This window comes from Vidua chalybeata, chromosome 2, assembly GCF_026979565.1.
Source record: "Vidua chalybeata isolate OUT-0048 chromosome 2, bVidCha1 merged haplotype, whole genome shotgun sequence".
In the NCBI taxonomy this organism is placed as follows: Eukaryota; Metazoa; Chordata; class Aves; order Passeriformes; family Viduidae; genus Vidua; species Vidua chalybeata.
The window spans coordinates 66,300,562-66,316,403 of record NC_071531.1 but is presented as its reverse complement, the minus strand read 5'-3'; the positions used below and the strand labels follow the sequence as shown (position 1 = coordinate 66,316,403).

The 15,842-nt window shown below is 40.4% G+C and overlaps 1 protein-coding gene across 9 annotated transcripts in view; it reads left to right on the top strand.

Moving 5' to 3' along the window:
- Positions 1-15,842, top strand: part of ST3GAL6 (ST3 beta-galactoside alpha-2,3-sialyltransferase 6) — a 45,154-nt gene that overhangs the window by 25,653 nt on the left and 3,659 nt on the right. For 6 of the 9 annotated variants that reach the window (XM_053933459.1, XM_053933505.1, XM_053933449.1 and 3 more), the window contains 6 exons: positions 462-525; positions 6,770-6,865; positions 7,266-7,452; positions 8,500-8,637; positions 12,074-12,226; positions 13,920-14,910. In XM_053933459.1, the coding sequence (XP_053789434.1) occupies positions 462-525; positions 6,770-6,865; positions 7,266-7,452; positions 8,500-8,637; positions 12,074-12,226; positions 13,920-14,000 (719 nt within the window). In that variant the 3' untranslated portion in view covers positions 14,001-14,910. Of the gene's footprint in view, positions 1-461; positions 526-6,769; positions 6,866-7,265; positions 7,453-8,499; positions 8,638-12,073; positions 12,227-13,418; positions 13,535-13,919; positions 14,911-15,842 lie in introns of those variants that run through there. The other 3 variants (XM_053933486.1, XM_053933496.1, XM_053933477.1) reach the window with 2 other exon arrangements.

The window sequence follows — 15,842 nt, the reverse complement described above, 5'->3', positions numbered from 1 at the left end:
AGCCTGCCCACCAGGGGTGGGCTGGGAAGGTGAATCTGTCTAGCTTTGCCACATTGATTGTGTCTTCTCCAAAGATATGTAATGCTGTTACTGTCCCTGGCTGTATGAACCCTCTTGAGTCAGCTGAAGGTGGGTAGAAGAAAAACCAAAGTGAGTTAGGATGTGGATCTTGGAAATGCTTCCACTTCTTATTTACTGTAACTAAGATTTTTTTTTTTAATACAGATATCATGCTGTTTTGTATTTTGAGGCAGAAAAAACTCCGAGTGGAGCTGTGATAATCCTCAACTTCTTTGGCATCATTGGTTGATCTGTGGTGCTAAGTTCCAAATGTTCTTACTTTGATGTTTTTATGCACAGTGCACCACTGTGTTTAAAAACATTGTGGTCACGGTGGCATACTTATTTCGTATCGCAAATACTGAGTGTTTTCATTAATCTTGTTTATATTTGCTTTTTAGAGCAATTTTTTCGTTTAGCCCTTTCAAGACTGCAGAACTGTGGCCTTTCCAGTGAAGAAGACAGGTGAGATGGTTTATTTGCTACTGTTTCTGTTAGTTACATTTTTAATATTTAGTACTTACCTGAAAAGGAATGTCTGTGGGGTTATCCCGAAATTGCTCAAATTAGTCAAGACACGTAGTTAGAGCAGAATTACAGGGTCCAAGCAGTGTGTAGCTGATTCCAAGGTTTCAGTAGGCTTGGTTTTACACTTCAGTAGTAACAGCATGTAAGAAAAATTATTCTGTGAAGGAGCTTTAACTTACAGATTTCCTTTTATAAATGTTTTAGAAATTCACCAGCTGAATGCAGTCCCATCTTCTTGTAGTATCTTTTCATACTTAGATTGAATGTGTCCTCCTCTAGCAAATTCACTGTAAGATGGAGAATGTTTGAGATAAGCAAGTGCAAACTAATGTCTGCTTGTAAGCAGAACAAATCTTGGGCATATCCCTGTGCCTCTGATCCACTGGCTACTGTGCACCCTTGTTCCTACCTACACTCAACTTCCTTTTCCTTGTGGATGAGGGAGACCTAGGAAGACAGGAAAGGCTGTCTGTCCTTCTGGGAGTAACTAGGGTGTGGCATGGAAGGGAGCATGCCTTAGATAACTTGCTTCCCATGGATTAGATAGATTAAATTAGATTAAATCTTTAATTAGATTAAATCTCTTGTTGGAAGCCACATCTGACAGAGGTTTTGGTTTGTTTTGGAGAGCCTTTTTGTTTATGTGTCTTGTTTTTTGCTTGGCTTTTTAGGGTTGGCAAGTAGACTAAAGTCTTGTGTTTACAAAGTGATGCAAATGATTCCTTAGATTTGCAGTCTAGCAAATGGGCTGCCAGCCTGCCAGATGTGATGTTAATATACAGATTTCTTAATAGAGTTGAATGCAAATAACACTGAGCTTGGCTGTACTTGTTTTTGTTTTTTAATTACAGAGATCATTAAAGATTGCTGCTTGAAGCCAAATGTTAGGATCACAGTTTAATTAAACTTGGGTGGAATATGTCCAAACCTAAGGATTTGTTTTAATACAGAGTTTTTATCTTTTTTCCCTACTGTACTCCTTCCTTTCTCTGTGTTAAGTCTGTTTCTAGGATATTCAAGTTTACTCTTAAGAAAAGGAAGGAAAAAAGTAAAACTCTGTATTTTCTGTCAAGGGTGTATAATGGGGTAAATTTATACAGAATTGGCTGACAGAAGCTGCTCTTCTGTCTGGAGTTTGAAGGAGAATGCCAAATGTTATATTAGAAATTCCCTGAAACCATAAGTTCAAGACTGTAATTGTTTGTGCTGTAAAGCAGAGATGCTTGTACCTTTTAAATGGAAGTGCTTGTCCTGTAGATGAAAAGTGAGGAAATTGGTATTCATCCTTTAAATGTAGATCCTCTGAGATGTAGATATGGTTAGTAGTTCTGGGAAGTATGCTTCATTTTATTAAAAGTAACATACTTCAGTGGTACTGAAGCAAAATGTGACCTATTACTATTTAATAGGTAGCAATACAAACAAATCAAGCAGGCAATGACTTCATGCAATATATTCTTTCTAGATCCATCAGTTTTTGTGTACAGCACTCTTAGGGCATGAATCACTGTAGTCGGGAAGAGTTGTTACACATATATTTCACTGAGATATAGTGGCTTTTAAAAGTGAAACTCTTTGGGAATTAATCCTAACAACGTTCTCCAGTAATAGAGAATTATTAAGCAGCTCTGTTATGCTGTTGTCCAATTCAGCCTTCTTGGCAGAACACAAATCAGATTTCCCTATAAACGTTTTTTAAGGCAGACAAATATTAGGCTAGATAAGCACGAAGTCTGTGGTGCTTATATAGCTGTGCTTGTGCACAACTTAGGTAAATCTGTACAGAGTGAGGCACAAAGTTGTTTTTGTTTTTTTTTTTTTTTTTTTCCCAAACAGTGTCCTTTTCCAGACTAAGGTCAAATTTGTAAAGGTGTAGCTCTCCAAAAGAGTTTGGAAATGAACAGTATCACTGACTTCAGTTCGATTGTGACTTCAATTCCTTGCTGAGTGCTCTAAGGACTCTGAGCTCAACAGTTCTTACAAATGCATTTACACAGTACTGAGTCAACAAAATATGACCTTTGCATCCTCTTTTCACCAAATAACCTCGAAGGAAATAATTTGCATTCCTCAAGTGACAATGGGGGTGTGTTAAAGGTGCGGAGTCTGAGATCTTTTCTTTTTCCTCTGACACAGTATTTCAATGGAATGTGGAGGATGCAAACCTTCTGACCTTTAGAGGCTACATTTCCATTTAGCAATATTTTTCTTCTATAGACTAGGAAAATGTTTTTTTTGGCATTTCACCATATAAACAAAATACATAAGCCAAGGCCTGGCCTTGAGATTGAGGCTCTTGTGCATCACCTGAATGGGGCAATGGTTTGAGTGACTACTGCCTGCAGACATTGGAGATCAGTTACCATGGTGTTTGCATTGGGATCTGTTTTTATTCTTAGTAGATCTCTGACATATAAAGGCAGTCCATTTCTCACTCAGACCTTTCCTACAGCTATTGGTACAGCCAAGGTATTAATATTTTTCACTGTCACAAACATTGTTCTACTGAATATCCAGACATTGCAATCTATTAAATTTTAGTTGTAGCACAGCCAATGTCGTTTAAGGATATCTAAACTAATTTCTTTTCTTGTCAATATATTGACTTGGAGAAAGGGTGCATGTTTGGGGTTGTTCAATTTGAAAACAGGAAAAGGAAATTTTAAGAGGTGAGGTTGTTAAAGTATCTGGAAGTAACAGTCTGCTGAAAATTGGTGTGTTGACCTCTGATCTGCTGTAAGTACAGATCAGTTTATTTAACTTAAGAACCTTTAAATGCAGTTTAGCCTTGCAACATATTTTTTATCTCTATGTCATATGTTTGTTTTCTATGAGACTATGCGTTGATTTTTAACATAAACAGTTTCCCTCCCTGCTTATTGTTGTTAGTGGGCTCAGTACTACTGTTTGTTTTCATTTGTTTGACTGTACTTGTGTACACTTCTTCGGGCATATTTGATCTGCATGTTGACTTTACCCATTTCAAAAGTTCAAATACTAATTTTAGATTCTTTATTGGGTATTTGATGGCAGCTGCTAACTTTGTTTTTGAGTATGCATGTTATAAAGGGCACTGTAATTCAAAAACTTAATCAAACTTCAAATTTCACTCTGTTTTCTGTCCAAGGAGTACTAGTCATCTCTTAGTCATAAACAAAATCTAGTCTGCATTCATCAGTAAGAAAAAAACTTGAATTTTACTTGAGAACAGCTACACAACTTCTGTAGCTGAGCAAACCTCAGTTGCTCAGCTCTGAAGTCACATTTTATTTTGCCCTCCCTGCCCTGAGTGTGTCCTGCTGCATCCTGACTAGAGAGAGGAGAAAGCAAAGATCTCTTAATTGTATACCAGAGTGGAAGGCATTGTTTCAATTGCTAGAGATTAGCTTACTGAGCAAGTATCTTAAATCACCTCTTCTAAAAGTTGAAAGGTAAGTAATAAGGAATTACTTTAAGCTCATCTACAAGGAACAGAAAAAGCAGCGTTGCCTCAAAGTAGATGCCAGGACACATGATACAACCATATGCTAATCCTGTGCTTTTTGCCTCTCTCACTCACTCCACCTTCATCACTTACTGATCAGATTTTTTCATCCAGTTTTCACTTTTCCTTCCTTATTTTGAGCTCTAAGCTATAGCTGTAAGCAACAAGGTGTAATTCAGGAAAAGGGCAACTTCTGCTTTCTTACTCCTGCTGTAAATTTTAAGAGGCATATGTTCATCAGCCTGCTTTCTTAAGATACTTTCAAACTAGATAGAAAAATAAAACGGAAAATGAATGGGCAAAAGGAGTAGAGAGGGAAGGGATTTAGGGGTGTAGAAGGAATGAGTGTACTGCAGACTGAATGGTATAACAGGTTATCACCCCTCTGATTTTCATGATACCTGGTCACATGAGTTATGGTATTAGCTGGAAGTCATTTAATGAATGCTTGCCTTCTACTAAGCTGTTCAGGAAACAGTAGAGAAAGGTATGCCAGCTTTTTTCATGTCACCCAATCCTGAAAGCTGCATTTAGAGCACTGGTTATATATATATATATGTGTGTGTGTGTGTGTGTGTGTGTGTGTTTGAGGGAACTGCTTTGTACGTTGAGATGTTGCTCACTCCTGGCTGGAATCAGCTGTTTTCATTGATGTTGAATAGTAACACTGAGATGAAAAAACAGGTTGAACTATTTGAGGAGAAAGAAGTTAATTAGTCTGCATGAAGTGCCATGCTGGGAATTCAGTATAAATTGTAGTGGTTTTTGGGACACAGTTTTGGTGTCCTGAACCTGGAGCAAGAAGTGGCATAGAGCCTTTTTCTTACTTGAAGAAAGAATTAAAGGAATGGGGTGTTACTGTGAGGTGACTCATATTTTCTCATTGTTCCTGCTGCAACCAAATTGAATGGCTTTTGCTCTAAATAAAGAGGCATTTTTTACAACAACAAAAAATGATGTGCTTATTCTGAAAGGAGTTTACAGTCTTATATATTTGATTTAAAACTTTCCTAAAAAGGCAAAACATACTGAGTAAAAAAACCAGCAAGCCAGTCTGTGAGCTCCCCCCCCTTTTTTTAGCACGTTTTACTAGCATTGAAACAAGATGGTAAAAGCTAAATATGCACTGAAAAAAACTGTGATAACTTTGAATATCTTACCCTTAGAATTTACTTTCATAAGTTTAACATCTCCACAATACCTATTTTGCATGCTTTTTATCTCTGGATGTATTGGAAATTCAAAATTTCTCTTTTGTAAATTCAAAAAGTAGTATAACATCTTATTTTTTTAGCACATGGTATTTTATAGGCCTAGTAATGCTGTCTAATTTGAATCTGATAGGAGAATGCAACCTTTAATCAAGGAATCCATCTTGTTACATTATGACAGCACACACATCACTTGTATAAACATGTTTTGACAGCACCTTTTAAGTAGGGGGAGAAAAATCCACACCATATTCATTTGAAAAGCTGTCATGTGTCATTGGGCTAAGATTTTTCACATGTACAGTCCATAGGCCTGTAAGGTGATTTGTGAACATAAATTTTGCTGCTTTTAGCTTGTGTTGGAAATGTGGAGTGACGGGGCTCACCCCCAGATTGAGGTGACCCCAAGAGGTGGAAAAGTCTCTCCTTCAACCCGGGCCTTCAAAGAAAGACTCAGTAGTCTTCAGTCGTCCGGTCCCAAGGTAGTTTATTGTATGTTATCTAAAAGATTTTCTTCCTGAACTGCTGTGGTCCATTCAGCAGGTCAGACAAAGGCAAACACACACACACACTGACACTGTCTCTGACAGCCTCTGACTGCCCAGGGGGCTGGTGCCATCTTTTATATTATAGATTACGTGTTAAATGTTTATAGCTTTTCCCCAATGCCTATTACCTATACTGAATGGTGACTTTCTACTCTAAACCAATCTGTGAGTGCCAACATCACCATGAACATGGAGGATAGGAAGGAGAAAGAAGGAGGACAGGGCACGCCCAAATCCCTCCATCTTAGAACTTCTGACACCCATGTACAAAACTCAGACCCCTCTGTACAAGACCTAAAACCCCCCTGTACAGCACTCAAAAATCCTTCCTTTCACTTTGTGACTACTTCTATTATAATATCTAAACTTTTGTGATTTCTTGTTCTTCCTGCAAGGTTGGTAAATTGTTCCATGGATCAGATTCAAAGCCACAGGGGTTTCCGGCTGCCTGCCAGGGTCTCAGATGCTTCTGACCTGGGCCCGGAACATGCAAGAGTGTCTGAGGGACACTTTGGGTTCCGACAGTGGAGTTGTATAATACTGCAGAAGCACCTTAATGTTGAGTTAGCTTTTCTAGACTGGGACAGGTTTGAAGGAGTGTGGCAAATAATTTATCAAATGGCACCCATATCACGAACTGGTTAGATGATCTGAAGCAGCAGACCACTAGAAAAAGATGTGTAAAAACAGTCTCACAGGAGAGAAGCCAGTTACTGACTTTGTCAGTCCCTGAAATAGTTGTGGTTTTTTTTTTTTTTTTTTTTTTTTTTAAAGCAGCCATAGTACATGAGATGGGATTGAATCTGCTTTGTAGGGGCCAAGGGCTGCAAAAGATACAGGACCTCACGTAGAAAAGAAGCCAGTTAACATGCAGAAGTATCATTGATACTATGAAGCCAGGGAAGTCACGAATATCAAAACTTCTCTTTGTTCCACAGCATTCCCTGTCGACGGTGCGTTGTGGTTGGTAATGGAGGAGTACTTCGAAATAAGACATTAGGGGAGAAAATTGACTCGTATGATGTCATAATAAGGTAAGTGCTATCTCCTTTTCATTTTGTGTACACAGAGCAATGGGTAATTCTCCAGGGTCAGGTACTCTCTCTGCCCTTCTCGTGTGTGTGTGTGTGTTGGAGCCAAATCAGAAGACTTGCCTTCTGTCAAGTGACACATGATAAGCAATTGTGTGACTGTATTCTAAACCACCTTGGCCACGTTCCCATGTGTGCTTGATCCCTCTGAGTTTAGAGGATGAGCGCACCTGATAATTGCTCCTCTGCTGTGTAACGTGATACGTAAATGCTGGGCTGCTGAACTTTCCTGTACCCAGACACAGTGTCTGTCCTGCAGACTAATAACACGTGTGGCAGCCACTGCACAGTAGGAACACGGATGGGGCAGTCACTGATGTCTCTGTGCCTCTGTCCTCTGCAGAATGAATAATGGCCCTGTGATAGGGTACGAAGAGGATGTTGGGAGGAGGACGACTTTCCGCCTTTCTTACCCCGAATCTATCTTCTCAGATCCCATCCACTACGACCCCAATACCACTGTTGTTCTCATCGTCTTCAAACCACGGGACTTGAAGTGGCTTTGGGAGATACTTGGTGGTCAGAAAATAGTGAGTTCAATTATTCATGTGCCTTGGTTCATCTTGCCACACATCTCTTCTGTGAAATACACATTTGCTTTTAACCACAGACCTCCCAGCTGAGAGGAGCTCTGGATCTCCTTGTAGTCAGTTTATTTAATATCCCTCTTTCATAAATGCTTTGTCTTCTTTCTAATGCACATATTTGATCAGATCCTCACCACAAAGCAGTTGGGAAATGTATTTTTATCCTCTCCCTAGTGTTGTTTGATATTTTAACATGTACGCTGCAGACATTTCACAGGTTATTTTACCCTGTGCACTTGCAGGAATTGCAGAATAATGTTAAAAGTGACCTCTCTCAGGAGGTCTTAAGTCCAAAATATTTTTGACTCTCTTTCATTAGGGGCCAGGTTCAAAGCCATACTGGGTTCTCAGGGCACTGTCTGAGTAAATTTTGAGTATTTCCTAGGATATTTCTACAAACTCCGTTTCAGTGCTTCAGCACACTTGCAGGAGAAAATTTCTCGTTGTCCTTTCACTGTGTGCCTCTGAGGAGAGTGTGATCTCATCTTTGTTAACCCCTTCCAGATATGGACTGAACAAACCCAGCCTGCTCAGACCCTTTTTGTTTGCTGTGAGCTCTGGCCCCTTGGCTGTTGTAGTGACCTTCTCCTGTTCGATACTCTCCTGCACAGAGGGGAGCCCAACACTGCATTTGTGGGACTGCAGAAAGGGCACAGTGCAAAGCAGTTGAGAATGATATCAACTTCTGTCTGCCAGTTGTCTGTGCTCTTACTAATGTGGCCAGCACACAGCTGGCCTCTGGGGCATATTGTTGGTACATGTTGTCCATCAGGGACCATTCTGCAAAGCTGTTTTCCAGCAAGCTGGCCACAGCTGCAGCAGTGGGTTTCCTGTTGCAGGAGCAGGTGTTTTGGAACTTAGGGATATTAAGCACTCTTTTTCTTCTTCTTTAACCTCATGCTCTTGGAGTTTACACTGGTTAGAGTTGCCACAAAACTAAATTCAGCTGTTTTCAGTTGTTAAAAATGTGTATTTACTTGTCTGTCACAGAGCGCAAAAGGCTTTTGGAAGAAACCAGCTCTGAATATGATCTATAAATCGAGTCAAATCAGGATTCTTGATCCCAGCATCACCAGGAAAACTGCTTATGAGTGGCTTCATTTCCCAACAAGGTTTCCTAAGAAGGAGGTATGCTTTTTTCTTTTGTCTTCTAGTTATGTGCAACCAAATGTGTATTTAGAGGCAATTATATTATTTATTACAGTAGATTGTAATGTAGAAAACCTTTTAGGTTTGCATTAAAGTAGTTTGCCATTTAGATGGTAGTTTAAAAAGATGGGAAAATGGACCCAGAAAGAGTGGCTAGCCTTGTGTGCCAAAAGTAACTTTTTATGGGTTCTGTAATTGGTATGAAATGAGGTTGCTTTCTAGACAGACAAAATGCCTTTCACAAAACAGGGGAACACAGGCAGGTAGTGCAGCATGACAGATCCAAAGAGCTTCTAGAAATAACAGGGAGTCTGGAACTACTTCTTAAAAAAAAAAACCAAACCACCCAAGGCACACAAAACAACAAACAGACAAAAAAATCCAAACAAACAATGAAACCTCCACCAAAAACCAAAACACCAAAAATAACCCCACACCAAACAAACCCGCCCTTCCAAACCCCAGCAAACTGGTAATTCTAACTCTCTGCAATTTCATACTCCTGGGGCTGGGGAGGGACTAGGGAGCACAGAAGATACTCCAGCCCTGTGCTAATGATGATTGTCTGGCAGCATGGTTGTGCTTACTGATTTGATGCCAAGCATTGTAATGAGCTAACCAGCAATTTGGACACAAAAATACATTTTAATTCCATCAGTTCTTGATGGAAAAATGTTTTTGATGAAAGGTGAAGCTTTAAGCTGGGGACCTCCCTTGTGCAGTCAGGATCAGCTGTGTGCTGTTTTGCACAGAGGCAGTTACCTGGGGTCACATCCCCACTTCACCAACACCACCCAACTGACATGTGTGGAAATGTCAACAGGCTGTCACTGTGGAGTATCTGCCACTGGTTTTTTTCTGGTTTACTCTTTCTAATATTTAAGGGGGTGGTGTGGGGGGTAGGTTCTGTACCTCTTTCTAAAATTTCTTTCTGTTTTCTGAGCCTAGTGGTTTTTTTCTCCCTTAGAACTCTCAAACTCCAATAGCCATTTTGGTATGTGCTTGCTTGGGCTTCTGGCATTTCAGGTTTTCAGCCAAGGGTGGCAAGAAAGCAGCATAGTGATTGGATGCCTGATGAATCTCCTAAATGGCCGCAGAACATGCATGCGCAGCCTCCATGGGTACAGAGGTCCCCCCTGACTCTTCTGGGGCCCCTCTCTCAGTGGGAGTAGATGTTAAAAGCAGTGCTGTCAGTGACTCTGAGAGATGTGCATGGTGTCAGCTGGTACAGAGGCACAGGCCACTTGGTCACCTTTTGCTCCTCTCCTGCCTTTGAGTGCCCCTGCACGGAGCTAGGTTAGTGTCACCATGCCTTCTGCTACCTGCATATATATCCTACTTATTGCATGCCAGGCGTTTTGTAGTTCCTCACCCCTGTGCAGCAGTGATCAATCTCAAGCATGCTCTTCCTCCCTTTTCCTCCCATTTTGTGGCTGGGAGCCTGCACATCTGCAGTGGTCCTGGCACAGCTTGGTTAAGCTGCAGGTCACACCACGGACTCTGTGGGCAGGAAGGTCTCACACCAGGGCCCTCTGTAGCATTGCTTGTCCCTGGGGAGGGCTGGTGCTGCCTTCCCTGTCCTGTGCTTCAGCCCCCTCTGCCTGCAGGACATGCCAGCAACCATTGTTGCATTCCCTGCTGTCCCTGCCTTTCCATTAAACCAGTCTCACATTCCCAGTGAGCACATTAGTGCATAGCCAGCAAGCATTTCTGATTGTTAGTAGAGCCAGGAATAAAATTGGATGTGTCGCCCCAGCACCACTAAACTCAGAAAGTGTAGTGGAGTCATTCCAGGGCTGTGCCTATTCTCATTAAGTAGGCTGAAAATATGTAATCATAGGCAAAGGGTATCTGGATATTGCATGATAGTACATTTTAAAAGTAGTTGCCTTTAAATTATATTTTTTGAGGTGAATTTTACGATAGCTACAGGTGAACAGAGCTGGTTACAAGCTGTGGTATTTGTGATATTTCCAAATAGCACTAATTCTGACATGTAGCATTCCTGCCATAGTTTTGGGGTCCTGTTTAGTATGGATGTTGCAACAGAATCACCACTAAGTTTATGATGTTGGGCCCCTAGGGCAGAAAGTTATTTTGCTAACTGGCAGGAGCCCTGGGCATAGTGCACATTTTAAGCAGATACTATTTCTGGAATACTCCCAAGAGTTTCATAAAGGTACCAAAAATTTTTCCATAAAAGGCGATAGTTCTTTTCTGTGACTTCAGTTAGGCTTTAAAGGGCTGAGAATAGTAACTTCTTCCTGGGGATTTTTTGTGTTGTCACAAATAAATACATTGAGTGCACCTGCCTTTTCTATGCACAGAGTTGTCTAGTTCTGGTTTGTCTGCTTCTTTTTCAGAGACAAACTGAGCCTTGGGGTGAGAGTTCAAAAAAAAAAAAAAGCCCATGATTTTGTGCTCAGTTTGAGGTTTGACTGCAGCTACTGAGAGCATATAATAGGTCATTTGGTCTCTGAGAAAAATCTTTCTTTAGCTAAGAAGGATATTGTTGCCCGAAAGTTTTGTCCATTTCTGGGAACACTTTTTCACATTAGCTCCATCTTGGTTGAGTGAATAAGTTCATCTCTCTCTAAAAAAACTTGCCTCATTTACTTCCCCAGATGATATTAGCCTCTGTTGCTACTAAAAAAGTCATGTATCTGAACACAAGATAGGGCAGATGGTTGCGTGGAGTGCTTTTGTGAGAAATGCTGCCTTTTGGTTAGGTGCTCTTAATTTTGCACAATTAAAACCTGTTTATGACACGCTCTTAATTTTACATTCCATTTACTTTTGAACTTATTGTAGGGAGAAATGCTTTTATTTACAATTTCATTTCTTCTAATGGGAATAGTGGGGGAAGGTCTAAAGCAAAGTTCTTCTGGAATTTCCCTGCTTTGAAGAAATGCAAATTCAGTCAAATTTGTGTAGCCGTAGCCTTCATGCTTTTTTTTAGTTTGTTGCTATGAAAATTTGGGCATGTCATGTTCTGTTCATGTGGGTCTCCATCATCTAGCAACTTCTGAGCACATCTCCTAATTCAATCAAATTTGAGGGGATTGTAAATTGTTTTCCAATGTAGTGAAGCCTACCCAGTTTTATGAAAGTAGCTGAGCAGACCAATGGGGAGACCTTCCTGATGCCTCTGTGGAGGGAAGGGCTACACTGTGGGCTCAGCCCTCATTAGAAACCAAGGAATTCCAGGGAAGGCTGACATGACAGACACCCCAGTCATGGGAAACCTGTGGGGGCAGTACCTTATTCCTTTAGAGACAGGAGGGGATCAACCTGTGAAACCAAACTTCTGTAGAAGATGCAGCTGCCTGATTTCCCTTGTCTGTGTTCTTAAGTTCGCTGTTCCCATCAGGCTGCCAGGTATGTATGTGTGTGTTCTCTTTGTGTTTTGTTGCAGAAACCCAAGCATCCAACAACGGGGCTAATTGCCATTACACTGGCATTTCACATATGCCATGAAGTCCACCTGGCAGGCTTCAAGTATGACTTCACTGACAGAAATAGCTCTTTGCACTACTATGGCAATGAAACCATGTCTCAGATGATGCAGGTAACTAGCACTTGTTTGTGCTGCAAGAAATAGAGTTGGTAACTGGGGAAGGCAATTCATTATAGATAAAAGTGTGGGCTGCAGGTCAGAAGGGCCTCCCACCTTCTCCTGGTTCACCTGCTTGTGGGTTAATGTTGCTTGAATCTCTTCCTGTCTGCTGTGGTTTCTGAAAAATGTAGATACTGATCTTTGTGTCCCTTGTGCTGTACCATATTCTGCAGTGTCTGCACGAGTTGTCCATTTGTGTGTTGTGATCTGCTTTGCTGGAGTTTTCCTTAGACTGCATAGCTCTTGTCCTAGAGACATCTTTGTTAGCACTGTCAGCACATGAGCAGTGTTGCTTCTGTTCATGTTCTCTTTTTCCTTTTCCTACTGTACTGTATGTCACAGCTGTCAGACTGCTTAAAAGGCAGAAAGAAGAGCAAAGGGGAATGGAAGCAGTTAAGACCTATGAACTTGTATAGGTCTTGCATAGGAAAAGAACTGAATTGTGGAAACTCAAAGTAGAAAAGAAAAGCAGCTCTTGGAGGAGGGTAGGAAGAGAAGGAACTGCTTCCAAAAGGGGGAAGGCACAACTCAGCAGGAGCCTGGAAAACATCAGGAATGCCTTCTCTTCCCTGCTGCTTTGCTCAGGCCATGCCTGTTTTCTTTTATGTCTCTGCTCTTGTAGTCAGGTGTCTTCATCTCTGTATTTCAAGCAACCTTGTCTTAGCCCTTCACTTCTGCGTGAAGTTTTATTTGCCATTTGCCCAGAGCATATGAGTACTATTTTCCTCCTCTTCCATTTGCTGAAGAGGAAGGGTAGAGACAATGCCCATAGGAGCCTTTCATGTTTTAATCAGAACTCCTAGATGCCTAGATGCTATTCTGAGATAATTTTCCTCTGACACTGAACTTGCCTTCCTTTGGAGGCTCCTCTCTGCAGGTGCTTTTCTGCAACATATACTAAGTTTAAATAAGGCTGATCATTAGTTGAATAGACATCCATAAGTTTCCTAAAGTCTTGAAACTTTAAAAAACAAACTATTAAACAAAAAGGTTCCTTTTAGTTCTTTAGTGGCAATAAATTGCAAATACTATACTACATTGTATAATCTTTTATGCATTATACATATTATATTCATTTTAATTTACAGGATTCAGTGTCTTTAAGTAAATTTACTTACCTTGTGCTGCCCTCCACTAACCTTAGTGGTGTCCTGTGTATCCGGAACCCAGATACAGCACAGAAGATGGGTTGCTTTGGGCTTGCTGAACCTAATTGGCAGGATGCATCTGAACCACAAGTGCCTGATGTGCTTTTCAAGAATCTGCACTGAGCTTTGAAGATTGCTTGTTTCCTTACTGCTTGTGCTGTAAATGTTCTTACACAGCTGCTGTTCTGAATAAGCAGGGCAAGGAGTTGGGAGTGGTAATAATGGAAGGATTTCTGTGAGACCGCATTTCACCTGTTCTTATCACCAAAGGATCATCCTTTCTGGTTGTGTCCTTATGGAAATATCTAATCTAGTTTTGAGCATCCTGTTTTCTTGGGAAACTGTGCTAAGCCTTTGCTAAGAAGTCTTTTCCCCAGATCTTTTCTGTTCTTAGCATCTTCCAAGTATCACAGGTAATAGAAAGGAACAGCCAAGTGATGCTGCTGGTTATAATTTGATTTTATAATTAATTTTATTATTCCCTCACATCTCTTTAGAATGAATACCACAATATCACTGCCGAGCAGAAATTTTTGAAGAAGCTTATAGACAAGAACTTTGTGGTCAATTTGACGTGAAACCTGAATGGAAAATACAAAGAAAAATCACTATTTTCAAGATCTGAAAAATTTTTATTTTTTGTATGACATTTTTATTTTTTAAGTGCAGCATAACTGTTTACTGTTTAAAGGAGTCCAGAAATCTCATCAAGGCAAAAGCGTCTAAGCCTGAGGATAATGGACTGTTGCAAACAGAGTTAACTGAATTTCTGTGAAGCTATTTAATAGTGGGAAAACCATGAAACTTTCAACTGAAAGTATCAGGGATATATAAAAATGTGATGTACATCACTTACTTATCAGTGAGAACTCTTTCCAAATGATTAATTCTCTGGAATACTCTTGTTTCTGATGTCCTCCAAAAGAGTTCCACTGTCATGAGACTGAGATGACCAGTGTTCAGTCAGTAGGTGGCTGTAAAGTTGTGACTATCTGTCTTGTTGTATGAAAATTACTTTTAAAAACTATGCATCTAAATCATTACTGTGTGTTTTGGAGAAGGGGGAAACATACAGACTGTACAAGTTTTGTTCTGCTATACTCCTGAGGAGAGCGTGTCCACCTTCAGCCAAGCAGCCACAGCTTCTGCACTGACCATCAACTCTGACCTTCTGTCTGTCTTCACCTCTGAAGGTGAAGAACCTTTGTCCGATTTGTGGAGATGTCGGTGTTGACAATGCTTGTGTTGTACCCATTTTATGGAAAAATCATACTCCCTGTGCTGTGCATCCAGTAAATATTACAGTTGAGGACTTGAGTTAAAAAAGAGGGAATAGGAAGACTGAAGAACTGTCCGAACTACCTGCGTGTCAGCCCCCGGACCACAACAGAAACACAAGCTTGGACAGAGATGTTCATGCCTGAGTTTAGAGTCAATGTTTGTTGGAGTCCTAGTTCTCCAGGACAGCATCTATTTTTTTTTTTTTTTTTTTTTTTTTTTTTTTTTTTTTTTTTTTTTTTGCTTGCTCCTCAAAAACAGGTGGATTTTTCCAAACGAGGACAATCTCCCTCCTCAGATGCTGTAATGCATCAATACAAGCAAGGAATACTCTCATTTTTGGCAGTAGAGTGTGGTAGGGAATATCCAGAATGTACCTCAGCTGAATTATCATTTGGCATATGTTTACCTCTTCTGTGTTGATATTTAAGTTTGAAGTGTGTGGCTGAACTAAATCATTTAGCAGTGGGAACTTGCTTAAGATTTTAGTTGAAACATTTAATGGGATGTTTATATTTCCTGTATTGGTTTGTCTCTGACAAGCCTGTAAATAAATCAAATCTGCTTGGGAAGATGCTTGACAGCTGTCAAAGAACAAAAATATGCAGTTCCAATTCTCTCACATGACATCTATATAAATTTTTTATTTTAATTATGGCAGAATTTCTGGAAGATTTTGTGGTTCTCTTCATCAGTCAAACCTGAAGAAAGCACAAACAAGTCCACTTAAAGTCTTTAAGTTGGTAGGAATACCGTTGTTGCTTTTAAATAAAATTATATAGAGAGGACATTTAGGAGTAATGCAAACAATCACAATATGAACATAAACCATGGTATTTGTTATTTTCAGAAGGTGAGGATTGCAAGAGTACTGAACACAATTTATTTTGCTGCAGCTATGCAGAGGAATTGCAATTTGGGAATTAGGGGGACGGCAGTGTGGTCTGGAGAGGTGCCACAGCTGAAGGGGAGGAGGCTTGTGTTTTCACCCAGTGATTCCTGAGCTTTGGTTTGTTTCAAGCAAGCTGGACATACCTGAAATAACTTGAGAGATCAGAAAAATCTGTGGCATGGGCTGGGGAAGGATGCAGGTGTGTCCCAGCAAGGGACAGGGTATGCCATGGTGTCTTGTCTGCTGCATG